The following is a 27,994-nucleotide window of genomic DNA, read 5'->3' as shown; positions in this document are numbered from 1 at the left end:
AGATGGATCCCATGTCAGGCTTTGACATTCGTCTTGTGTTTACATTACCGCCCAGAGACAGTACACTGCAGTACAAAAGATGTGTACACTTCTGAAATAACTTTCCTTGCATTAAATCCTTGATATATATTATATATACATAGAAGACTAATTTGACTATTCCTGGATGTATGTGAGTTTATGTATTGGTGTGCAGACCATCTATGCTGATGATGATATATAAATAGAAATATACCACAAGTACCTAAAACATTTCAAAAAATATTTATCATTATTTTTACTATGAAAGTCACTGCTCATGTTATATATTCTGTAGCTATACTTACTTAAAATTAATGTTTTCATCAAATAAAATTTGAATAAGCACTGACAATTTTTGAAAATTAAAAATAATTTAAACTAAACTAAGGTGAAATTTTTTTTAGTGCACCAACAAATTCGTTGTGTCGAAATTTAGATTATCTAAGAATTTACAAAACTATAGCTTTCTACGGTTGCCCCTAACTTTATTCAATTTATTTCCTTAAGTTCCATTTGCGTGGTGAATGTTGAAAAATAATACATCATAAAATTGACACATATTTCCCAAAAAGAACAATCTTTTTATTCTCAACTGGTGCTCAGGGTAAAGTTTAGATAAAGTTTGCCGCTTGCATTTAGGAATTTACACAGCTTAGTAGTAGAGTATAGCATATTATGTATACCAAAGGCCACAGACACGGGCAGCCTTTATGCTTCATATAGGTTGAATTTACTTTTACTGGAGGGGCAAATCTGCGTGCAGAAACCTCCAGATGCCCGATATGTGTTATTCTCCAAAATGTTTAGAGTTGTGCAAATTTTCTCAAAAATTGGAGAGGATCACTTACGCTTTCTAATTTTTGGCTGGCTTAAAAATGAATGACCCCTTGATTGATCAAATCAATATTTTTACTATTGGTCTCGGTTTTTTGCACTTTGTTTATGTGCTGAGGTCAAATTTGTAAATGACTGACCTGCAATCTCAGAGATAAGAAAGCTAAGAATAATAAGGAGAAAGCTGTATCCATATCTGTAACTAAACATCGGGGGAACCAAGGCAGACCTAAGATAAGAAAGCTAAGAATAATCTGGAGAAAGCTATGAGTGATGAGGAGAAAGCTAAGATTAATGAGGAGAAAGCTGTATCCATATCTCTAACTAAACATCGGAGGAACCAAGGCAGACCTAAGATAAAAAAGCTAAGAATAATGAAAAGAAAAGAATAATCAAGTGAAAGCTATGAGGTATGAGGAGAAAACTAATAATAATGAGGAAAAAGCTATGAGTGATGATGAGAAAGCTAAAAATAATGAGGAAATAGCTATGAGTGCTGAGGAGAAAGCTATGAGTGATGAGGAGAAAGATAAGAGTAATGAGGAGAAAGCCGTATCCATATCTGTAACTAAACATCGGGGGAACCAAGGCAGACCTGAGATAAGAAAGCTAAGAATAATGAAAGGAAAAGATTAATCAAGAGAAAGCTATGAGTGATAAGGAGATAACTAATAATAATAAGAAACCGCTATGAGTGATGAGGAGAAAACTTGAAATAAGGAGTAAAAAACTAATAATAATGAGGAAAAGGCTATGTGTGATGAGGTGAAAGCTAAAATAATGACGAGCAAGCTAATAATAATGAGGAGAAAGTTAAAAATAACGAGAAAAACAGTTGAAAACACTTTTTCCAAATGGATTAACATTAATATATTTAGTAGGAACCTAAATTTCCATTTACGTATTTTAAGCTTTGATTTTTATTGCACAGTAAACTAAAGTAATCTCATATTTTTCAAGTCATAACTCCTCTCACATAAATTTCACTAGGATGAGATCATTTATTTGGCGTACGCCGTACAGTCCCGTTTTGCCTCATATATATTGTCTGTATTTGTACTGTACTGGTTTCCCTGGCAAGTTATAATTCGGCCCGGTACATAAAATGAACTGGGATGTATCGTGCTCTTACCAAAGAGCTATTTAAAGGAACACAAATCCTTAATTTACTCACATTTGTTTTAAAATAAAAAAGTAGCTACGAGGGCTCAAAGTTTTACCAATAATATCGCATAAATTTGACCATCTCTCTCGGTCTAGTTCGCAGTGCTTTGTTTGATGTTATGGCTTAATCAGGATAAGGAAATGTTTACTTAAGATAAAAAATAGTTTTCTATCAGGATGTATGTGTGTTCAGTGTGCACATTACCCGCCTTGAGGAGAAAAATCTTCTGAAATTTATGTCTTTTTTATTGAAAGATAAACTAGTGTGCCCGCAGGTGGTTTATTTATAAATTGAATTGGAAAATATAAAAATGCAAAATTTATTCTGAATATAGTTAATATAATTTATTCTACTGCATACAATATACAGGATTCTTTGGGGGAAAGGAAGGATTTTGTTAAATATCCATATTAGTAAGATTTCAAAATATTGAAAATAAGACTTGACACATCTTTTGCAATCTATCAATGTTATGATTCACTTAAAAAAGATTTTTTATTTTTACGAGTTTTTTAATTAATTTTGATCATGTATCATTAAGGGTTTTCATTGTGAAGGTTGACTACTAGTTGATTAAAAAATATAGAATTTGTATTTTCAGGAAAAAAAAAAAAAAGTTTTTAGGATAAAGAAATTCATTTGTAATTGTAAATAACATTTAAGTACTGAGGTTGTAGTATTATTGAGAATTTTTTTAGGATTCATTTGATACCCTATCAGACGTTTTATTGTGCATATATTTGTCCAGCAAAAGCGCAAATGACATCTTTAAAATCCTAATAAATTGTCGATTTTTGAGGGATGATTTTGAGAATCTCTCTTATATAATTTATACAATGACGACCACGAAAAATGTTAACAAATTTTCCATTGGCTTATTTGTTTTTTAGGGACCAGTTTTGGAAAAAAAATTAACTCTTATCATCGAAGATAAGTAATCTTATTCAGTTATTGGTTTCTGTAATGTCTCAATGTTCCAAACCATTTTCTGTAGATTTCATGGAATTTGAAAAAAAGACGACATTGCCAGTCACTCTCTTTAACTCTGTGAGTTGGTTTGAATTTACTCTGGTTTGGTTTAAGAGTGTTGTGAGTTTGGTTAAGTTTACTCTGGTTTGGTTTAAGAGTGTTGTGAGTTTGGTTAAACTTACTCTGGTTTGGTTTAATAGTGTTGTGAGTTTGGTTAAGTTTACTCTGGTTTGGTTTAAGAGTGTTGTGAGTTTGGTTGAGTTTACTCTGGTTTGGTTTAATAGTGTTGTGAGTTTGGTTAAGTTTACTCTGGTTTGGTTTAAGAGTGGTGTGAGTTTGGTTAAGTTTACTCTGGTTTGGTTTAATAGTGTTGTGAGTTTGGTTAAGTTTACTCTGGTTTGGTTTACGAGTGTTGTGAGTTTGGTTAAGTTTACTCTGGTTTGGTTAAAGAGTGTTGTAAGTTTGGTTAAGTTTACTCTGGTTTGGTTTACGAGTGTTGTGAGTTTGGTTGAGTTTACTCTGGTTTGGTTTACGAGTGTTGTGAGTTCGGTTAAGTTTACTCTGGTTTGGATTAATAGTGTTGTGAGTTTGGTCTGTGTTTTTGCTAATGTGTTCCAAGGCTAGGAATTTAATTAACATGAATACTTTCGATGAAAACAGAATTACAGGAATCACAGGAATTTTGGGAATTACTTTTGTATATTGCACATTGTACTGTACTGTATTGTACACCATTTTGTAATGTTTTTTTAAATATTTTTAATATTTTTATCCTTTTTTTGTCAAATTCTTTTATACTTTCATCAGCAATAATTTCAGAACTAAATTATAAATGCTCTTAATAATGTAAATTTTAAAAAAATAATTTACTTTTTATCAAAAATATGTACTTTTAAAGAGTTTGTTCTTTCCGTGGTAATTAATCTCATTTTGTTTTTATAGGTTTAACATTTTTAACCCGTCCCCCGCCCTTAAAAAACTAATTTTCTTCAAAATGAACAAATTTTTTTTTTAAATAAGAGAAATAGAATAATTCAAATAAATGATAAGACTTGATAGCTGCAGTCTAATTTTTCATTTTCATTCATCTTCGACATTTATTTACCCTGTCCAAATGGGGGAGGGGGAACACATTTTCCAATATCTTTTTAAGTCTTCAAAAACCTTGACTCAATCATCTTAGTCAGCATTTAGTATGTAAATTAAAAAAATATAAAATATTTACCTTGCTTGAAGTTTATTGCCAATCAAATTTGAGACAAGGCTCAAACTTAATCATGGTTGGTTCAGCTTTAAATTGTATTCAGTGTTACGAGATATGAGTAGGGGCTCAAATAGAACCGGTTTGGGGCGGTTCTGCGACGCAGGTTAAATTCTTTAAATTCGGCCTCAGTATAAAATAAAACCCTTTCGGTAAAAGGAGTGCTCAATAAATCACAATGACGGGCAGCCGTAGTACATTTGAATTTCCTAGCCGGGTTAACTCATTAGCCGGTGCAACAAGATTGACGCGGTCAGACATTAGGTTGAATTTACTTTTACTAAAGGGTCAAAGGTGCTTGCAAAAGATATTTTTTAGAGATTGGCTTTAAATAGACTAAGCTCAACAATATTTGTATCAAATTATCTTTTCAGAAACATTTCATTTTCTTGAACAGTCCCTTTACTACGAAATATTCAAGTATTCCTGTATAAATATTGTTGACTAATCTGTTGTGAAGCTTTGTTCTATGTAAGATTATTTTATATGAAAGTTAGTCGAGCATTATCATACAAATTATTTTCTTAGTTCAGCTTAAAAATATTTATATGCACACCAACAACATACAAATATAGAAACACCCAAACAAATGTAAGCTTAGACATAAACAAACTTTGTCGTGGGCATCAAAACAGGACAAAGGAATTGAGCCTTTGCCGCTAACTCTGACTTTCTAATATAATCCCTATATTAACTATAAATTTGTTAGATCAAAACGCCTAAGTTTAAAATATCAAAGGTTTAGAACCTAAGATTGCAAAGATATAAAGATTCAAAAATTTGAATTTGTGACAAAACTCAACTTTTTTCATATTTTTTCATAAACATAGAAGCACAAGATCCCCTAGTTAGTTTAAAACATAGAAGCACAAGATCCCCTAGTTAGTTTAAAAAAGAAAACCTCTAAACACTTAATGTGACAATGCACTCCTTTGCCCGGAAAGGTTTGTATGAAAAATAAACAGGAATTTAAAATGTGTATTTACTTTTCAAACTGATCATCATACGCTTCAGTTTTTTTAACATTTCTAATTTTGGAGTAAAACACGAAAGAAATAGAATAAGATTTGTATCAGTCAAAATATTGTTTCGGTTTTGGTGTTAAAAGTAACGAAATTGAGACATCCATGTATTTTCTTTCAATTGATAAAGAAAGTTTATGAAAAAATCGATTGGGAGAAAACTTTTTAAAAATTTTTTAAAATCTTTTTTTTAGCTTTTTTAAAACATTTTTTTACTTTTATTTTTTAAAGATAATTAAGTATTAATTAGAAAGTGTACTTAGATCAAAAGAAATAAAGATTTACTGCTTTTGAAAACATAATCTAATAACCAAAGAGAATAGAATATATATTAGAGTGGAATTTAGACAATCCCTCGGTATGAACTTTGTCAGTCCCTTTCAGCCTGAAAGGGAGTTCAAAGTGTACAATTCATGTAAATGTTCACAAATTATATGCAGTATTTTTGGTTTTCTTTTAGTATTAATTTTAGATTTTCTATCGAATAATGTTCCAGGGCATAAAAGGTTATATAGCGCAAATATATGAAGTAAACATGTAGTATGGAAACAGTACAAAACAATGACCGTTTTACACTTTTTTTTAGTAAATTTCCCTCTAATATATATTCTATTCTCTTTGATGATAACTCAAAATTACAAGAGATGAAAGGTTTTTATTGGGTAAAAATCTTGTTACATTCACTTACCTCCAAGTATGAATATTATCCCAGATATGAAGGTAAATACTTTTTTCTTTCTGTCAAATTTTAAATTCATTATCAATTTTGCCCAAATATTAATTATTTTTAAATTCATTATCAATTTTGCCCAAATTTTGATTATTTTTAAAATGGAAGCAAACTGTTTGTACTCTACTGTTTTTTTTTTTGATAAGAATTATATTTTTCCTGATGAAAAGTCCTGCAAAACAGAAATATTCTGCCACCAGTAACATTATACAGGATACAAGGATATATCCACTACTGTTCAACATAGCATCTAAAGTACAATAAATTTATAAAGTATGTACAATATTTGATACATAATAACATCTAAAATACAATAAATTTATAAAGTATGTACAATATTTGATACATAACAGCATCTTTAATACAATATGTATATGCTTATGGCATTACATATTGCATAATGGCATCTAAAATACCAAATATATATATGTAAATGTACAAGACATAATACTGCATTGAATAGCATCTAAAATACAATGACTTTATATGTATTATGTACAATACATAATTTATAATAGAATCTTAAATATAATTGATATATTTATGTAACAATACATAGTTTATGTATTATTTGTGGTATTTTCATCAAATAAAAATTTAATTCGGTGTGATTAATACGGGTTTGCCATATACAATATAACAGTAAATAAATATAATGTTTTTAAAAGTTGATAGTATCTTATAGTTTTACTTTTAATTTGCAGCTTCCTTTTGTGTGTTGATATATAGACGGAATACTATACAGAAAGAGTGTAGGAATGTTGCATTTATAAATACAGTTTTTAAATCAAAGCATTAAATTTAAAATGTACAAAACATGCAAGATAGTTTAGTTCTAAACATTACTTTATAAGTTAATATATTTCTAGAACATTCTTTGGAAATTAATCAAACTCTGAGAAATGTAAAGAAAATTCTTTTACAAATTTGCTCACCGTCAATTCAAAGTTTAAATTAGTTCCTTGTGCTTGTTCATTTCTTATTCACTTTTGTTACAATTGTAATAGTTTAAATTCATTTCTACTCGGCTCATTGAACCAGCTGCATTGTGTTAAATTAGGATTTCTTTGCATAATTAAACTTTTCTTCAAGAATAATATGTGTCAACTATTGGATCGTCTTCTTTACTACGCGGCAGATGCACGACATTTTACTTACGTGGAATGGCATTGGTTGAATCTGCATCATCAGCTCTATATTCTTCAACGGGAAAATAGTTTATTGAACCACAGCTGTAATTAGATCCGCTTACTAAAAAAGAATAAAATGTATCATAAAATGCATCACATTCTTGTTGATATCATGATATCCATGTATCATGAACTTTTCCAGAATAAATAGAATTTGCAGCTATCAATCATGACTCTAAACTTCTTAACAGTTGCAACCAAGTTTCCACGTTGCTACAAATGTTAAAAATAAAAAATATAGATAAAATTTAAGTGGAACAATTATGAATTTGAAACCTGCGCCTGGTAAATATGTTATTTTTGTTACGCAAACTGCAGTTTAATTTAACAGAGTAGCTTAACTTAAAAGTGTGTTTTTATCAGGAGAGTTCATCGGTATTTTTAACGTGAGAGACCATAGCTAGAAAAGCAATTGTATTGGTATAGTTTAACGTTATAATGCAGTTTTACCAGTGAAGTTTAACAGGAATACGAATTTTTAACAGTGTACTTAAACGTGAAAGAGAAGTTTTTACAGTGAAGTTGAACGAGTAAGAGCAATTTTACAGTGAAGTTGAACGGGAAAGAGCAATTTATACAGTGTAGTTTAAAGTGTAAGAGCAGAATTACAGTGTAGTTTAACAGTGTAGTTTAACGTGAAAGGAAAGTTTTTACAGTAAAGTTGACAGTATGAGAGCAATTTTGCAGTGAAGTTTATACAGTGTAGTTTAAAGTGTGAGAGCAGATTTACAGTGTAGTTTAAAGTGTAAGAGCAGATTTACAGTATAGTTTAAAGTGTAAGAGCAGATTTACAGTGTAGTTTAAAGTGTAAGAGCAGATTTACAGTGTAGTTTAAAGTGTAAGAGCAGATTTACAGTGTAGTTTAAAGTGTAAGAGCAGATTTACAGTCTACGTTTTGGATGATAGAGAAACTAATTTCTTTGCAAACAGTTTTAAGTTTTAAACAATGACACACTTTAATGCAGTTGAAGAGTTAGAAGAAAATATTGCATTTGTTTCCGATCACACCAATAACAACATGTTTCAAAATGTTGCTTAAAGGGACTGCAGACGTAGTTTCAAGAGAACTCTATTTTGAGAGTGCCAAGTTCGATTGACAACAGTTCCTATTTCTTATCAAGAATGAATAAGGAATTAATCTCTTTTCTTTAATAGTTAATCATTTTAAAACTATTTTTAATGTTTAAATAAATAATAATAATAATTGTAGGACTTGCGAATTTCTGTGTTTTAGAAACAATTCGGAGGAAATTCTTGAAATTGAACACTTTTGATTACAGGTCAATTGAATTTAATTTGGAAGACAGTCCCTTTAATTTTCTTATTAAAAGCTACATTACTATATGTGTCATGTTGGTAAACTTTGCAAAAAATGTGAATTTGAATTTGAAAATCTAACATTTTAATAACAAAAGTTTTACAATGTGAGAATTTACATGACATGACGTTTAAATGAAAACACCTTATTAAATAAGGAAAGTTTTTTCATGATAATTCAAATGTCATGACGTTTAATTGAAAACACCTTAACAATAGTTCTACTCTTATAATGCGTGAATGTTCACAAATATCATCTAGACAACTTTAAAATTTATCTAGCAATTTTTAAACTCCTTGACTTAAAAACCACTCTTGTATGCCGAGTCCATTAGTGTCTGATCCAATCGGGGTACAGTCATGTGTTTGGTGTCTATTCTGAACCAATAGAAATAGTACTGTGGTAACAACTATCTTTCTATCTATTGCATTATCCAATTAGAGATATGAATCCTTAAATCGGTACTAACAGTAAATGAAAATATTTACTTCTACTGAAACTATGGTGAAACGTAGGGACGGCTCGGGCTTCATGGGTCACCAGGATAACCCTACTCATTGCATTGTAATACTGCAACGCCTTGTTTCTAGCTTAAATTTATTTTTTTGCGTGAGATCGTGTACATCTCGTGTACATTGCGTATACATTGCATGAGATCGTGTACATCTCGTGTACAATGCGTGTACATTGCGTGAGATCGTGTACATCTCGTTTACATTGCATGTTCATTGTGTGCGATCATGTACATCTCGTGTACAATGCATGTACATTGCGTGAGATCGTGTACATCTTGTTTACATTGCATGTTTATTGTGTGCGATCATGTACATCTTGTGTACATTGCGTGTACATTGCGTGAGATCGTGTACATCTCAGTTTGCAGTGCATTATAGTTTTAGGGATGTAGAATTGAGTGTAGAAGTAGCAAAGGCCTCATATTTCTAAACATTCATGTTTTTATTATTTTAATCAGGTTGCCCCACAATAATCCTTCAATCAAACCTATTACATAAATTAACTTTCATTTTAAATATCCAAAATGTTGGCTCTTGGAGACTGCAAGCGTAATTTCAATTGACCCTCTTTGCAAAGATGACAATTCCCTATTCACAACGGTACCCATAAAAGCTTTGTCTGATCAAATATGAATTAGATTTTATTTATTAATTAGAAAAACTAATTGTTAATTGCTATTTCTCTACAATTATTATGTGAATTATCAAAATTATCAAAATTCAATGCTTTAAACCTCCTCGGATACTAAACGAACACAGAGGCATCTATTCTTGTTTACAAATTCCGCCCAGAGAGAACTAGTTTCAATATGTACGCAGAGTATACACAACTGCAATTAACTTTCCTTGCATTGCATTCTTGGTTGTATCTCGATTATGACATATTTTCGAATTTAAAGGATTGTATCTGGATTGATGCAGACTTAAAGTACTAATGGAGTAAGGTATTTGTTACATGCAGTTACTTCAAAATGATGAATTAGGATGCCCAAGTAAAAAGTTGAGAAACCAAAAATAAAAAGATTTAAAAATTCTTTTTTATTATTTTCTCAAGAATGAATATGACAATTTTGTTGTACTGTCTCTGTAACTGTATAAACATGTAACGAACTGCCTACTGTATATATTATCATAAATGAATGGTTTAATAAGGAAAGATTTATGTATTTATATACAACTGTTATGACGAAGTAATCTATCTCTCAGGACATAATGAAAAAGCAAGAACATTATACTAGGATACATTTCATGCATTCTTAATGGGTCTTGGATAATGAAATTCGAAAAAAAAGAAAATTTAAATTTTTCCGTCTCTTCTAGACACACTTTTAGCCCCCTACCCCCAAAAAAAGATAAAGTGCAGATACAAATGAAATATCACTGTACATTTTACATATATATTTAAAAAAAATGTTTTCTATGGATTTGTAAATATTTGAAACGAAAAATTTTCATAGACAAATTGAAAAAATAAACATCTTTTACCCCCCCCCCCCCCCCCAGAAAAAGTCCAATGAAAAGGAGATATTTATTTTCTGTGACTCCCAGAGAGGGAATAATAATATTACTAAATTAAAACAGATAACATGCAAAGCGATCAATAGGTTTCAAAGGTTCGTTTACAGTTCCTTTAAAGAAAATCAATTCCTAACTTAAAGTTTATCCAAGGAATATTTTCTCTGTAGAATTTTTTAATAGAGGTTTAAGTGTAGTTTTATGGATAAATATTTACTATCTGNGACTACAGTGCTTCTCTTTAAATATGAAATTACTAGAAATGTGAATAGTTTCGACTACAGTGCGTCCTTTAAATATGAAATTACTAGAAATGTGAATAGTTTCGACTACAGTGCGTCCTTTAAATATGAAAATACTAGAAATGTGAATATTTTCGACTACAGTGCGTCCCTTAAAACTTGACAAAGTTGGCAATGAATATTACTTTTAAAAACAGATAAAATTTCATATTATTGAATGAAACTTAAAAAGTCATATTTTATAATAGATAGAAAGAAGGCAGCCCAACTAGTGTGAAAATGAAACCTTCTTTTTTCAAAAATTTATGAAACTTGGACATTTTCCTCTATTTTTTACAATGCATAAATCCGCATGTTACTTAACAGAGAAACCACAATTAAACATAATCGTTGTTGGTTAAAAAAAACTAGGATATCTCATCTGTCATCAAAAAAAGGTTTACAGCTGTACGTTTGTAAGTCTAGGCATCCCACTTTATAAATGGAGGGTTACTTATTGGAAACTATGTCGACATTCACTTAAATTTTTTTTAGAAATAAAACCTAAAAAAATATTCTTTTCTTTTTTATTCGACTCAAGATTATTTCTTTCTAGAAATATGTTGATTAGCATAACATTTTTATTTCTGGGTTCAGGTCCACTCAATTTCTGTTTGTAGTGTTTTAGAAAATATTATAAATTCTGGTAGGAAAGGTTTAAAGCTCTGTATTGCCAAATCTAGAACATTTGAAGCAAACTTGAAAATCTAGTTTAAAGTATAATATCACAAGACTTTATCCAGATATATAAAGTTTTAAATTTGAGAGTGCTTTCTCCCTACTTTGTTAAGATGAAGGAATGTTTGTATAAAGGTAACGGTTTAAACGGTATAAACAACGACCTTCCAATAATGTAAAAAAGTATATGGAAAAAACACATATTAAATATCAAGGTTTTTAAAATTACATAATTAGATTGAAACTGTAAAACCCTAAAATGGACAATCAAACAGTGAGCCAAGAAGTTATGGCTGAACTCGTTCTTGATTTTTATTAAACAGTTGGTTCCATCGTTTGTTCTTTATTCGATCTTTTCCAAATCAATCCATTTCAGGCAATTTTGATCCTTTTCATTTTGATTAAAATTGTTGTTCCGTTTGTCAACGATTTTGTTGCTAACTCATGGCTACTTATCATGTATTTATGATGATAAAGAAATTAATCTTAAAATGTTTATTGTTAAAGGTGAGTGTAGGGTAGTAAAAGGGTGTGTACGTACTTGTTTTTGGTTGTTAACATTTGTTTTGAAAATGTTTTCAAGGCCCGTTCGTTCCACGTTTGTTAAGTTTAGTCGGTTGTAACGACGTGGTCGTCAATGGAAAATCCCGTGTGTTTTCATCAGCGACCGTTTCCTCCAAGGATGTAAGGCAAGGAAAGTCATTTCAGAAGTGTACACATCTTTAGTACGGCAGTGAACTGTCTCTGGGCGCTAATGTAAACACAAGACGGATGTCGAAGCCTGACATGGGATCCATCATTCACATAAAAAATCAATGCAATATTCTGATCATAGGAAATTATTATGTGAATTATCAAAATTATCAAAATTTAATGCTTTTAACCTCCTCGGATACTAAACGAACACTGATGCATCTATTATTGTTTACAAATTCCGCCCAGAGAGAACTGGTTTCAATATGTACACAGAGTATACACAACCGCAATTGCCTTTCCTTGCCTTACATTCTTGGTTTCCTCTGACTGTGTCCAGTTCGGTCCGCGTTTGTTAATTTTTGGTTGGTTCTAACCGCGCTCGTAAACTTTTTGAACGATGCGGTCGATAACGGGATAATCCAGTTTGTTTTCACATCCCATATAGTTTCCTTCTGTGACCAGCCCTAACACGATAGGAGTTTCCTTTCCCATCTTTACTCTTCCCACTCTAGGAGTTTTTATCTTTCTTAGTTTCATGTTTAGTCTCAGGAGGGTTTATAATAACATTCAAAGAAGATTCAGCTCCCCCAGGTCTAATAATAATTAGCTGAGTTATCCTTCTCTAAAGTTTACACCAAATTGGAGACCGAGGATCCAAGAGCGTGATACAGTGAGACCCATAAAACTATGGAATTGTCAGACGACTGTTCGCTTAAGTTATGATTATAAGTTGTCCAAAGAACATGAAGCACAGCAATTGTGCAGTGTACACAGACCCAGGACCGAATTTAATGAATTTGAACTTCTTACCGCGGGTTCAAATTTGAATCACCGATTCAAATATTTCCTTAATCTTAAACTTTAAAACAGTGGTTCAAATTTGAACCGGCAGTAGATAGTTCAGCGAAGTCGCTCAAATTCATTATTTTGTTTCAATTATTATTTTATTATACAGTAAAAACTATTTGTTTTAAAACAGCACAAACTATATCTACATAAGATCGATTGATGATACATAATATTGCATGATGTTAAACCAGAGCTGGAATCTTTTACATATTTACGCAATATGAGTTTAGCTCATTCTTCAATATGGAAAGTTAACTGATCTGTCATTGGTAAAATCCCAAGCTATATAGAGGAGTCGAGTTTAAAGCATTTAATACATTCAAAAGTTTCCAGCTCAGACTACTTTGGGTCCAATTAAAAAGCTTAAGGAAATAATATTAGGTGCAGGTCTTCATTTTTAAAGTGGCATATCAGATTCACGTTACCTTTGTCTGGTCGTGGATCAATGAGTTTCCTGATATTGCTTGCTGCATTTTTTTATTGTTTTATAGATTGTGGTTTCTCAAAAAAAAAATAATTTAAGGATTTATGCTGCCGAAGAGTTAGAAGGAAATTATTAGAATTTCTTACTTTTTAAAATAGAAAAACTCCCTCTCAGAAAAATGTGTATACTGTACTATCGTTAATCGGACATGCTATCGGTAGTTTTGTGTATGGGGGGAGGGGTATGAGTTGTAGCTAGGGGGCAAGGAGATGCATGGATGAATAAATGTGAGAATTAATATTAATCTTGAATGTTGATTTTGTCCGGCATTCAGACATTAAGTGTTTTCTTCCAGGTATAGACAAAACAGTTCAAGTTATAGCATTCATAATCCGGGAACACAGGGATTCAGAGAACACTTGGACACTAATAACCAAACATATATTAGCTTTATCGCCGAAATCTATCAAGATTTTTCCAAATACTCCCTTCAAACTGAAGCTAGAAACAAACGTACATTGTGAATGTCCATGGCTTCAAAAAAGTAATGCAATTGGTGAGGTAGAACCCTTGGACTAAATTTAATAAATAGCTAACAGTAGTTGAACTACGTAGACTAAACTCAAGAGAAGTGGCTCAACTTTGTTTACGTAGTTTAGTTACTACTTGCTATTCTACAATTTGGTTTATAATTTGGAAATCAGACGAATACTTAACAAATTGAAATAAACAAATGGGTTTATTAAATTGACTTATGTATGTATATATGAACAATGCTTGTAGAACAATTAGATCCAATAATTGTTTAGAAATATTTTTCTTACGCCGAAATTAGAAATTAATATCTTTACAGTCTTCCTAATAAACTTTTGAATAGCATTGTTAATTTAAACTCAATTGTTCTCATTAAATTCAAATCAAATATAATGTTAGCTAAGACCCTTTCGTATATAAATTTAATATGTAGAGAAAAATAAAATTTCTTGAAAGGAATTGTTAACAGATTTAGAATTTCACAGAACGCCCTAATATTTGGAGGGTAACAACTAGGCCTAATATTGGGAAGGTAACAACTAGGCCTAATATTGGGAGGGTAACAACTAATTCTAATATTGGGAGGGTAACAACTAGGCCTAATATTGGGAGGGTAACAACTAGGCCTAATATTGGGAGGGTAACAACTAGGCCTAATATTACATCTGAAAGATGTTACTTAAGCCCATTGAGGGCCTGAGTGATGGCAGGTGGTGAATAGTTTTGAATGTCTTCTTCTATTATACTATATTAAATATTAAAGACTTTTTGCAGTTTATTTAGTTAAAAAAAATCTTTTATTCAAATATATTTTACTTTGCAATCAATTTTTCTATAAAATGACTTCCCAAATTTAATGTTATATTTTTTTTCTTTCTGTTTGGTATCAAAGAATTTCGCAAATTATGGAAGAAGACATTTAAAACTATTTACCAACTGTCATGTTTCGTGGGACACCCTGTATTTCCCATAGTCCTTTCCTGATATTTAGGATTGTATTTTGAAAATAAATTTAAAAAATAGGAACTATAATTTTCCTCCATACAAAAGTAATATTGTACTCAAGAGAAAACCAGGCCAATATTCATAAAAAACAGGAATTTCAAAAATTGCTTACATGGCTGCAATATGTAGTGCTTGGATTAACATCTAGTACAAGAAGAAGGCCTACCGCTGGGAAACTTTAAAATTTTTTGCTGCATACATACAGTTTATATATAGTGCTTGCTAAGTTCCACGGTGCGGCGTTGCCCAGGCTATTCATAGTTAATACCGCCGTTTACCCGCGCTTGGTTTTAAATAATTGCCCAGAGTTGCCCGTGAAATTTTTTAAAATTCGATTTTTTTAGTCTATCTATGTCAACCCTGGGGTACCCATGGGTTTCCCTCAAAAAATGTCAGCCAATTTGGTTCAGCCGTTTGGCCAGCTAAACCAATTTTCATAAGCTTAGGTTTATTAGTTTTTGAGAAAATGAATTATATATGGGGATAAGTCAGAAAAAATAATGATAGCATAAATATGAGTGTAGAGCATATATCATATAGATAGCGGCATAATACTGATCGCTTAATATCGATATTCACCGTGGGCATTTTTAATTTGAGGATCTATGAAAATTATACCCATGATTGAATCTCCCTTCAGACTTCAACCCCCGACAGGGTACAATTACCATGGGGAGATATCAAATAAAAACTAAATCAATCTAAAGATTAACAATTGATCTCTATATCCACAATAAAATAGTTTCCAGATCAGATGAACCATCCCTTATCATGTAGTTCATGTGGTACACCTGGCAATTGTAGATAAATAACCAAGCGTAAAAATTGCTTTTGTATTGTAGAACTAATACCGCATTTGACACATCATAAGATTTCATTTCTACTCACATTTGGTTTGGCATAGTGTCCACATGCCGCTGATTGTTTTCTTGGAGAGATATTCTGGAGAGGAGTTTTTTCCAAACATAACAGTTCTATTCTGGTTCTTGAATCTTTCCTCAGTGTACAACCTTAATAAAATAGTTTTATTCTGGTTCTTAAATCTTTCCTCAGTGTACAACCTTAATAAAATAGTTCTATTCTGGTTCTTGAATCTTTCCTCAGTGTACAACCTTCATAAAATAGTTCTATTCTGGTTCTTAAATATTTCCTCAGTGTACTACCTTAATAAAATAGTTCTATTCTGGTTCTTGAATCTTTCCTCAGTGTACAACCTTAATAAAATAGTTCTATTCTGGTTCTTGAATCTTTCCTCAGTGTACAACCTTAATAAAATAGTTTTATTCTGGTTCTTGAATCTTTCCTCAGTGTACTACCTTAATAAAATAGTTCTATTCTGGTTCTTAAATCTTTCCTTAGTGTACAACCTTAATAAAATAGTTCTATTCTTGTTCTTAAATATTTCCTCAGTGTACAACCTTAATAGAATAGTTCTATTCTGGTTCTTGAATCTTTCATCAGTGTACAACCTTAATAAAATAGTTCTATTCTGGTTCCTGAATCTTTCCTCAGTGTACAACCTTAATAAAATAGTTCTGTTCTGGTTCTTGAATCTTTCATCAGTGTACAACCTTAATAAAATAGTTCTATTCTGGTTCCTGAATCTTTCCTCAGTGTACAACCTTAATAAAATAGTTCTGTTCTGGTTCTTGAATCTTTCCTCAGCGTACAACTTTAATAAAATAGTTTTATTCTGGTTCTTAAATCTTTCCTCAGTGTACAACCTTAATAAAATAGTTCTATTCTGGTTTTTGAATCTTTCCTCAGTGTACAACCTTAATAAAAAAGTTCTATTCTGGTTCTTAAATCTTTTCTCAGTGTACAACCTTAATAAAAAAAGTTCTACTCAGGTTCTTGAATCTTTCCTCAGTGTTACAACCTTGATAAAATAGTTTTATTCTGGTTCTTGAATCTTTCCTCAGTGTACAACCTTAATAAAATAGTTCTATTATGGTTCTTGAATCTTTCCTTAGTGTACAACCTTAATAAAATAGTTCTATTCTGGTTCTTGAATCTTTCCTCAGTTTACAACCTTAATAAAATAGTTCTATTCTGGTTCTTTAATCTTTCCTCAGTGTACAACCTTAATGAAAAAAGTTCTACTCAGGTTCTTTAATCTTTCCTCAGTGTACAACCTTGATAAAATATTTCTATTCTCGTTTTGAATCTTTCCTCAGTGTACAACCTTGATATAAAAGTTTTAATATTGTTTATGAATCTTTCCTCAGTGTACAACCTTAGTACAATAGTTTTAATATTGTTAATGAATCTTTCCTTGAAACAATAGTTCTATTCTGGTTTTTGATCTTTCCTCAGTTTTCTTTTTATACATACTTTTTTCTATGCCACTTTTTAAAATGGAATACGCATTTGAACCCTTTTGGAACAAAGATTGAATTGCCAGAATTTTCAAAATTACCTCTAACATTTTTACTTTTGTGTTTAAAGCTTTCATTTGATAGTAGGACTTTTGCATTTTCCGAATGTGAATAATTTTGTGGAAAAGTGCAGCAATAGCATCAATTTTACATGCTTGCATTTGAACTTCTAATACAGGCAATTTAAATTTTGTTTAAAATAGTGAATTTAAATTACAGGAAATATCTAATGGGCAGTCATTTTTTTTGCTACATTCTCTGCATGCTTGTAACTTTAGACCTTTCATCATATTTACAGGGTTTTCCACTAAATGGGATTTTCCCATCCGGGCTTTTACAAACATAGGACGTCTCCGACTGTGCCCGTCCTTTAATGTACGCGGTGAAACACGACCCCTGTTAGGCGAAAACTAAATTTAGATAATATGCTGACACATTACTTTTTCTTGCGGTCAAACACTATAAAACATTTTATACAGACCTTTTTAATAGAAACCAGAGTTGAAAATATCAATTTCCAGAGAGAAAACGATAAATTATTACCTTATTGGCTTGAACGAAGGTTCAAGGGGTACTTTCTAACTTTAACATGGATAGTCACTTGAAATATAAAGAGTAGGCATTAGGATTAATACGAAAAACCAGACGCCTCAATTGGGTTCAATAAGAAGCCATAGAATGTCGTCTTTTCTATAATTTAAAAACATTTTAGGACTTTTAAGCATTTCCATCACCAAAAACTTGCGTTTTTTACATAATTTGCCTTTAGAAATGCATAACTTTATTATCTTTCTAGATAAACTTTATCTTAACACAGATTTCAATGTAATTGGTTAAAAAAATTTGGCTACTTAAAACCAAGGTTTTTTTGGGCCTTGCTCACGTTACTGGCCTAAAATTCTGTTTTAGACTATTATAAAACTATACTTAATGACATCTAACAAATTTTGCTTTAATATATGTGGTATTTTTCATCCTAATGAGATGCGTAACAAAATCACAATTTAGCTTTATTTTAGCAGTAGAGCATCTTATCCTATTTTCCCACCATTTTTAGCACGTACAATGATTAATATATTTGATAACTAGAGTTTTAATGTTGATTGTTTGAATTTAAAACCAATACTGCAGCCAATGACGTCATATAAAAGGTTACAGAGCGTACACACTATTCGGATAAATTCCTAATGCCCTATCTTCTACTATTCTACCGTTTTTGCTTGAAATCACTTTTTAAGAAACTCTTGTTGTTGTAAGAGTTAGTTTTCCTAAATGTCCAATTTGTTTCAAGCTTAGTGGGACAGAAAGCTCAAACAAAAATAATGTTTGAAGTTTAGAATTATAATTAAATTCCAAAATAGAAATGAATGAAAATTATGCAGGAGGACAAATGTTTGCAGTTTGTTATTTTTGCAAATAAAAAATGGAACAAGGTATTTTTCAAATATTTGCTTAATTTGTTGGTAAAAAAAGATAATAAAGTAAAATGCGTTTGGTTCATTTAGAAATTAAATTTTAGTCAATCATTTTTACAATTTTTAAACATACAGAATTTTCTTTTTAGAAGTTTTTTTTTATAAAAAAACGCATACACCGACACAATTTATGTTTGATAGGTCAAATGTCAGGGACAAGGGCAGAACTTTTAAATCAGCATAAAGGGACCGTTCACTCATTTGGGTAATTTTATGGTAAACTAATTACTTTTCAAAGATATCTATGACCAGAGAAAAAGCAGATTTATCGTTTAGAATTCCAGCGGAAAGGCATGATACCTTTGCATAGACACTATATAAACGTTTTTTTCAGTAACAGCAGCCCAATAAAATCTAAAATCATATTTCAATGACATCATGTGTCAGCCATTATATAATAAAATATAAAAACATATGATTTTAGAAGTAGCAAAAAATTATAAACTTTTTTCGTGTTCAAACATGATTTAACAAATTAACACGTTTTTACAAAGACGACTTTCTTTCTCAGACAAACAGATTCCAAGATTCCAACTCTGAAATAAATCACGAGTATTCCTGGGGAAGTAGGGAAAACGTATAAAACCATCAAATGTTTATAATAAGTTATATTTTGAAAATAGACAATTTAAAAACAATTTTGAAAAAATTAACCGTATTCCTGCTGGGGGGGGGGGGTCAATTTGACCCCCCCCCTGTAGTTTTTTTTACATAACTCAAAAAGTATTGGTCTGAGGCTGTTGAAATTTTCTGACTTTTCCTACATACCCAAAGCCCTCCCTTTAGGCCTAAAACCGGGCTTTAATTCTAACTGCCTGAGTCCTCAGGCACACTGCCTGAATGACTGCTTTTGCCTGTAGCAAACTAAATCTTTGTTTTGACCCACTTTCACTTGTCAGATTTTGATAAAATTTAGCTTTTTGGAAAGCCTATGACATAAGGAAACGGATTGCACAAGTTTTGCGAAAAAAATAGCAAATTTTTTGCAAACAACCTGTCAAAGGAAATTTGCACATTTTTAGTTTTTCTTGATTAAAAATCAGGTTATTTAAAATTTTGCAAAAATTTTTGCATATTTGAAATGGCATGGTCAAGGGCTTTTCAAAAATGTATAATTTGTCATTTTTTGGACAAATTTTTTTTGCAAACATTTTACTATAAAACTGGATTTTGCGATAAAAAATTCAATTTTCGCAAATTTGCAAATTTTTTTGCAGATTCTAAAAGTAGAGCACAAGAGCTTTCTAATGATGTATCATTTGTCATATTTGGACATAAAACATGGGATTTAGAGGGGGGGGGTCAAATTGACCCCCCCCCCCAGCGTATCCTGGTTTTTAAGTACCCCAGCAGGGATAGGGTTAAAGATGTCTACAATTAACTATTGAAGATACTACAATTTAATTTAATATGTAAAAAATTTTAAAAGTCAATGACTATGACAAAAAGCAGCAAATAGTGTCTATGCAAAGGTATCATACCTTTGCGCTGGAATTCTGAATGATAAAACGGCTTTTTCTCAGGCCACTGCAGTTGTCTTTGAAAATTAGGACTAATACCAATAAAAGGCTATAGGCTATTTAGTTTACCCTCAAATTACCGAAATAAGTGAACGGTTTTTCAAGGAAGGGAAATATAAACGCTTCCGTTAGAGCAATAACAGACAAAGACAATGTGTCTTTGCCCCAAACTCTAATTTTCTCATCCATAAAACTTTGCAACTTGATTGTGTAAACCTTTGCAATTTCAAACTTATATTATTTGATCTAACAAAATTCTAAAGTTTGAAATATCTTAATGGTCTATCACATTGCGTTGTAAAGATAGAGGGATTAGGAATCAGAGTTTGTGGCAAAAACTCAATTCCTTAGACTGTGCTATGGATTCTCTGGTAGTTTTTCTTTAAATTTATTATTCTTTCTTCTCATCTATTTTTCATCTTTTACTAAACAATGTTTATTATCCTGGCTTCCTAGTATACAGAGATAAAGACATCTATGTGAAGGTAATGTCGACTGGGTCGACTTTGAAGTGTCAAAACACCATGTCCTTTGAGTTAACCTCACGAATTTAACAAGACACATTTGTAGCCCTGGACATTTACATTTTTAAATGATATAGCACTTGTTTCTGGTATTAGCGTTAATGAAGTAATTGGCAAAATTTTCATCGCTTTTTGCAAGTGAGCTTGTAACCTTTTTGGACTCCTGTGTTTAGTATTGCTGGAAACATTTACACTAATCAGTGAATATAGTTAGACCTGGGCAAACAAATGGTTTAGTACAGGGTTACACACAAAGAGAAATAATTTTTAACCTTATTCGAATCAAACTTTCAGTTTAGGATAGAATAGTTTAAGGTTTAGAATATATCTTTGATTTAAACTTATTCTTCTGTTTTGAGTTAACCCCTGTATCCTGCTCCATACATTTTCTTTGTACCATAATTTTCCCTTTATTCTGCTGTATTAACCTTGTATCCTATACGTCCCATTATATTTCTGTATTAATCCTGTATCTCCTGTATCCTATACGACACTTTATTCTTCTTTATTAACCCTGTATCTCCTGTATCCTAAACGTCCCTTTATTCTTCTGTATTAACACTGTATCTCCTGTATCCTATACGTCCCAATTTATTCTTCTGTATTAACACTGTATCTCCTGTATTCTATACGTTCCTTTAATCTTCTGTATTAACAATGTATCTCCTGTATCCTATACGTCCCTTTATTCCTTTGTATTGGTCCTGTATCTCCTGTATACGGACATACGTTCCTTTATTCTTCTGTATTAACACTGTATCTCCTGTATCCTATACGTTCCTTTATTCATCTGTATTGATCCTGTATCTCCTGTATCCATACGTTCCTTTATTCTTCCGTATTAATCCTATATCTATTGTATCCTATACGTCACTTTATTCTTCTGTGTCATACCTGTACCTCTCTGTATCCTATATATATATATATATATCCCTTTATGTTTCTGTATCAAACCTGTATTACCCTGCATCCTTTTCCCAGTATCCTATACATCCCTTTATTTTTCCTGTAAATTCTGTATCTTACAAGGTGTTATATGAAGTAGACTACAGGATAATGTCTGTATTACAAATAATCTGTATATAAATCTTTCCCAATCCTCCTCCGATTCCACCCCCCACCCCCCCATAATCCTCAGAGGCACTTGGTTTAGTTTTTATTGTAGGAATTATATCAGATCCCTGTAAAGTAAATGGAAGGAATTTCAAATTTGGACGGATAAGGGGGAGGGGGATATTAAAAGAATAAAAATGACTCAAACAAATTAAATATGTAAGTTAAAAATTTATATTGCATAACTTTACGTATAATGCGAATTAGTTTTAAATTTGTATTTGTTTTAGTTTTATTACAGCAGTAAAGCAGATTATTGACCAATGTTATTGTATGTAAGCATACATATTACATATATGTATCTTGTGGTAATAACGCTAAAATTCATTTGTTTAATGGGACAGTGCAGAGATATATATCATACTTGTATAGTCCTACCGGTATATGAATATATATATATATATAAATTCTCAGGATACACAAGTTTTATAAGAAAAGAGGGCTTCGTAGGATCCTGATACAGGGACAAAGAATACATGAGGATACAGGATTAAAACATGACTAATTAGAATTCGGGGGATACACAAAGAAACAGGATTTAAGCATGACTAAATAGAATACAAAGGATACAGGAGGATACGGGATTTAAACATGACTAATTAGAATACAGGTGATACAGAAGGTTACAGGATTATAAACGAATAAATAGAATACTGAAGAGATACAAGAGGATGCAGGATTTAAGAATGACTAAGTAAGATACAGTGGATATAGGAATTAAACACAAAAAATAAAGGGATACAAAGAATACTGGGACAATGGATACAGGTTTGATACAGGAGCATAATAGCATAAATAGGATAAAGAGATACAGGGGGTACAGTAGCATAATGGGATATATATTTATAGAATACAGGGACAAGGATACAGGGGGTACAGAAGCATAATAGGATATATATATAGGATACAGGGACAATGATACAGGGGGTACAGAAGCATAATAGGATATATATATATATATATAGGATACAGGGACAATGATACAGGGGGTACAGGTTTAATACAGGAGCATTATGGGATATATAGGATACTGTGACAAGGATACAGGATAGAACAAATTTTATAAAGAATATAGGATGCAGAATAAAGAATACAGTGGCCGAATTAAAAGAATTTGAGCGGCGGTTTAAATTTAAGCCGCATCTTAAATATGGTTGGTTCCACTTAAAATTTTAAACCGGGTTTTGGTAGATTTAAATCGCGGTTCAAATTCTTTAAATTCCATCTCAGGATACAAAACATCAGGACCAAATTTTGGTTTGATTTTTCAACCACCCCGACTTGTTAACTATAATGTAGACAGTAGAATAAATATCAGAAATTACTGTAACTTTATGCACTGCCACTGTTTTATTTTATTTTATCCGGACTTTAAATTTTAAATTCTTTTCAATATTCTGTAAAATCAAGACTGCTGGAAACCACTGGCGAGAAAATTCTATTAAACTGTGAAGGATCTGTTTTATATTTTAACCGGATCCTTCAAAAGTAATCTAAATTCCTCTTAAGTTTTCTGTATTTATATTATATACATCAGACAAGCAAAACTATGTGAATTTTTTTCAGTGCAAATAACAATAATTATAATAATTTCCAATAAAGTTATTGTTTAAATTAGTTTATAAAAAAAAATAATTTTATCTTTCTCAATTCTCAAGGCTTAAGGCTATTGTACACATTTAATGTAAAAGGCAGGCTAGGGGAAACCAACAGAGCCCAAAACTTAAGACAGGGTATCATTCTGAAAACCAGTTTTAAAACCCGGATTTCACAAATGGGGTTAGGCAGTTTTGTGCATTTTAGTATTTTTGTTGAGAAATATTATTTTTTTTTGACCCCCCACACTATTATGAAATAATATTTCGCCCCCCCCCCCTAGCAAAAGTGCTTGCTGCGCCCCCGCACATAGATCTTAAAAGCCTACATTTGTTGCATAAAACGTGCTATATCGACTTTATACTGGACGGGTAAATCCTTGTACAGGTTCGGATCATGCAACAAGTGGAGCAATGTGACTGATTATACTGGACGGGTAAATCCTTGTACAGGTTCGGATCATGCAACAAGTGGAGCAATGTGACTGATTATACTGGACGAGTAAATCCTTGTACAGGTTCGGATCATGCAACGAGTGGAGCAATGTGACTGATTATACTGGACGGGTAAATCCTTGTACAGGTTCGGATCATGCAACGAGTGGAGCAATGTGACTGATTATACTTAATCTTTTTTGCATGTAAGATAAAAAATACTAATTTAGTTACAGGTTAGTGCTCTTTAAAGGGATTAACCAATAACCAAACAAAAGTTTTCATTTTCAATTGAAATTCGATTGCTTCAATTCTTAAGACGTTAAAAGCTAATAACGTGCATTAAACCTACACTACAGTTTTCCCAACAAGATAAAAGACACAATAAAACTTATAAGTCTATGTTTTCTTCTTTTATTTGTGTTTACAGAACCCAGGCTTGTAGCTGGTTGGATTCTTGTGTTTTTTACAACATAAATATATTATTTAGTTTAGTTGTTTTTGGAGTATTTATATATTTATCAAGCAAGGGATGTTTTCCTCACATTTATAATAATATGTCAATCTTGTGCCAAAGCCAGGACAGCAAATATGCAAATCTTCTAATAGCCAATAAATAATTCACTACCAAAAATATACTAAAAAGAGTCCAAGATTCCAGGAAAAAAAGATACTAAAAAGACGACTTAAGATTACTGAACAAAAACAAGAATTAAAAATAATACGCTTTGGCCAAACAACAAGAGATAAAACTAAAAATGTTTAACAAAAAAATGTTTTTTATTGAATAAAATAAATCAANGTATTTTAAAACCAGCTAGCTCCATGTACGTATTTTAAAACCAGCTAGCTCCATGTACGTATTTTAAAACCAGCTAGCTCCATGTACGTATTTTAAAACCAGCTAGCTCCATGTACGTATTTTAAAACCAGCTAGCTCCATGTACGTATTTTAAAACCAGCTAGCTCCATGTACGTATTTTAAAACCAGCTAGCTCCATGTACGTATTTTAAAACCAGCTAGCTCCATGTACGTATTTTAAAACAGCTAGCTCCATGTACGTATTTTACAACCAGCTAGCTCCATGTACGTATTTCTTACAAATTTCTCTGATTTCTCAATTTCCAACTGTGGTTGATCAGCAATTAAACTAATGAAAAGAAATATAACTAATAAATCCTTTTAAAAAAGTTATTCTCACCAGCAAGGGGTAGATATTGCTAAAATAAGGGAAATAGCGGCAGAACAAGCTGTTGCTGGTGTCAGTAATCTTAAAGCTTTGACAGCTGTACTATCAGCAGCTTCAAGCTGCTCCTCAGGATGCAGCTGTTCCTCTAACGGATGCTGCTGCTGTAGCTGTGACTGTTGATGTCCCCTCCTGTCGCTGTCAATTCAGAAATTATTATTTTTCTTGAAAATAATGGATTTATTAATGAATTTAAATTTCCAATGTTTGAGCATACTGCAGCAGACAGACAATAGGTAGTCAGACAGAAAGTCAGGCAGATAGTCAGGCAGATAGTCAGACATATTGTCAGGCAGAAATTCAAACAGATAGTCAGACAGATAGTCAGACAGATAGTCAGACAGATAGTCAGACAGATAGTCAGACAGATAGTCAGACAGATAGTCAGACAGATAGTCAGACACATAGTCAGACAGATAGTCAGATAGATAGTAAGGCAGATAGTCAGACAGATTGTCAGACAGATTGTCAGACACATAGTCAGAGAGATACCCAGACAGATAGTAAGGCAGATAGTCAGACAGATAGTGTAAGATAGTTAGTAAGACAAACAGATATATAAAGATTAAAGATAAAGAGGCAGATAGATAGTATAATACAAACAGATATAAATATGAAGAGGCAGATATGTAGTTAGATAGGCAGACTGCAGGTATCATTACTGACATATTACAACTTTAATGTAGTTTCCAGGTTTCAAGCACTTTTAATGTCTGCAAGGGAGCTGGGTTGGGTTGTTAAAAATGGAAGGAGGCTAAGTATAATTCCACTTTTTGCGTGTTAAAGATTGATACGTACAAATCTAAGAAATTACAAATTGTCATCTTACATATTTTGTTGGAGCACTGGAGTCAAATTCAACTTTGTAGCATCATTGGTCAAATTTTGCTAGATGCAACTTATCATTCATGAACATTTCAAGAATTGAGCTACTTGAGTTGAATTTGGATCCGATGCTCCAACAAATTTTGTAAAATGAAAATTTGACATTTCTTAGAGCGGAACATTAGAAAGAATAAATGGAATTATTTTTTAAAATTTTTGCCTCTGAAAATCTAACAATTCGTGTTCCTTATGTCGTAAATATTGTACATGCTTAGACATTTCTATTCCTGTGCACTCTCACCAGCAACCCTCACTTCCTTTAATTCAACCATTTTTCCTGAAATATTTAAAATCAGGTTCAACTTATCATTTGTCAAAATGAAACAAGATGATAAAATATTCAAATCTTCACATTTTTTAGGGAAAATTTAAAATAAAATATTCAAATCTTCCCATTTTTTAGGGAAAATTTAAGATAAAATAGATAAGCGAGTAAGGGGTGGTGATTCCTAAAATTTGAATATAACGATTTAAATTAAAATGCTTTTTTGACCCCAAATAATTTACACGAAAAACGTTATTGTATTAAAACTTATTTCTTTTTTAAGATCTATTTAACATTAATATATTCTGATTTGAGAAAATTTTGGACCGAATAAATTTGAGCTGAACTTGAAGGTAATTAACAGCGACGTAGTTCAAATTCATTAATTTCGACCCCTGGTCTACTATAAAGGTCCCTGATCTACTATATAGGACCAGCTGTTGTAATATATAGGTCCCTGGTCTACTGTATAGGTCCCTGCTCTACTATATAGGTCCCTGATCTACTGTATAGGTCCCTGGTCTACTATATAGGTCCCTGATCTACTATATAGTTCCCTGATCTACTATAAACATCCCTGCTGTACTATATAGGTTCCTGATCTATTACATAGGTCCTTGATCTACTATATAGGTCCCTGATCTATTATATAGGTCCCTGATCTACTATATAGGTTCATGGTCTACTTACTATATAAGTCCCTGGTCTACTATATAGGTCCCTGATCTACCATTTAGGTTCTTGATCTATTATATAGGTCCCTGGTCTACTGTATAGGTCCCTGCTCTACTATATATGGTCCCTGATCTACTGTATAGGTCCCTGGTCTACTATATAGGTCCCTGAAATACTATTTAGTTCCCTGATCTACTATAAAGATCCCTGCTTTACTATATAGGTCTCTGGTTTATTAAATAGGTTCCTGATCTACTTAATAGGTCCCTGATTTACTATATAGGTTCCTGATCTATTATATAGGTCCCTGGTCTACTATATAGGTCCCTGCTCTACTATATACGTTCCTGATCTATTATATAGGTCCCTGATCTGCTATATAGGTCCCTGATCTATTATATAGGTCCCTGATCTACTGTATAGGTTCATGGTCTACTTACTATATATAGGTCCCTGGTCTACTATACAGGTCCCTAGTCCACAATATAGGACCCTGATCTACTATACAGGTCCCTGATCTACTATATAGGTCCCTGGTCTACTATGTAGGTCCCTGATCTACTATACAGGTTCTTGATCTATTATATAGGTACCTGATCTACTATATAAGTTCCTGGTCTACTATATAGGTCCCTGATCTACTATATAGGACCCTGATCTACTATACAGGTCCCTGATCTACTATATAGGTCCCTGGTCTACTATATAGGTCTCTGTTCTACTATATAGGTCCCTGATTTACCATATAGGTCCCTGAGCTACTATATAGGTCCATCATCTACTTTATACGTCACTGATAAAGGTGCGGCCGGTTCAACTACTTGGAAAAAATTTAAATTAGGATTAGCTGAAACAACATCTTCCCTCGTTTATAA

General features: G+C 31.9%; 2 protein-coding genes across 2 annotated transcripts in view; both read right to left on the bottom strand.

Annotated features, from left to right (window-relative positions):
- Positions 1-1,080, bottom strand: part of LOC111706855 (uncharacterized) — a 1,657-nt gene extending 577 nt beyond the window's left edge. Inside the window, exons 1-2 of the mRNA XM_023479784.1 lie at positions 996-1,080; positions 163-244 (exon numbers count right to left, since the gene is read on the bottom strand). Coding sequence (XP_023335552.1) covers positions 163-244; positions 996-1,065 — 152 coding nt within the window. The 5' untranslated portion in view covers positions 1,066-1,080. The remainder of the gene's footprint in view (positions 1-162; positions 245-995) is intronic.
- A 4,876-nt stretch (positions 1,081-5,956) lies between these two features.
- Positions 5,957-26,452, bottom strand: LOC111706854 (uncharacterized). Its single transcript, XM_023479783.1, has 6 exons — positions 26,366-26,452; positions 25,250-25,432; positions 15,896-16,017; positions 7,161-7,253; positions 6,125-6,252; positions 5,957-6,010 (listed from the first exon to the last, which is right to left on the bottom strand). Exons 1-6 carry the CDS (start codon positions 26,386-26,388, stop codon positions 5,957-5,959), a joined length of 603 nt encoding a protein of 200 aa, XP_023335551.1. The 5' UTR covers positions 26,389-26,452.
- Between the last annotated feature and the right edge of the window lie 1,542 nt (positions 26,453-27,994).

Source organism: Eurytemora carolleeae, unplaced genomic scaffold (assembly GCF_000591075.1).
Source record: "Eurytemora carolleeae unplaced genomic scaffold, Eaff_2.0 scaffold756, whole genome shotgun sequence".
NCBI lineage: Eukaryota > Metazoa > Arthropoda > Copepoda > Calanoida > Temoridae > Eurytemora > Eurytemora carolleeae.
This window is presented reverse-complemented; position numbering and strand designations above follow the sequence as displayed.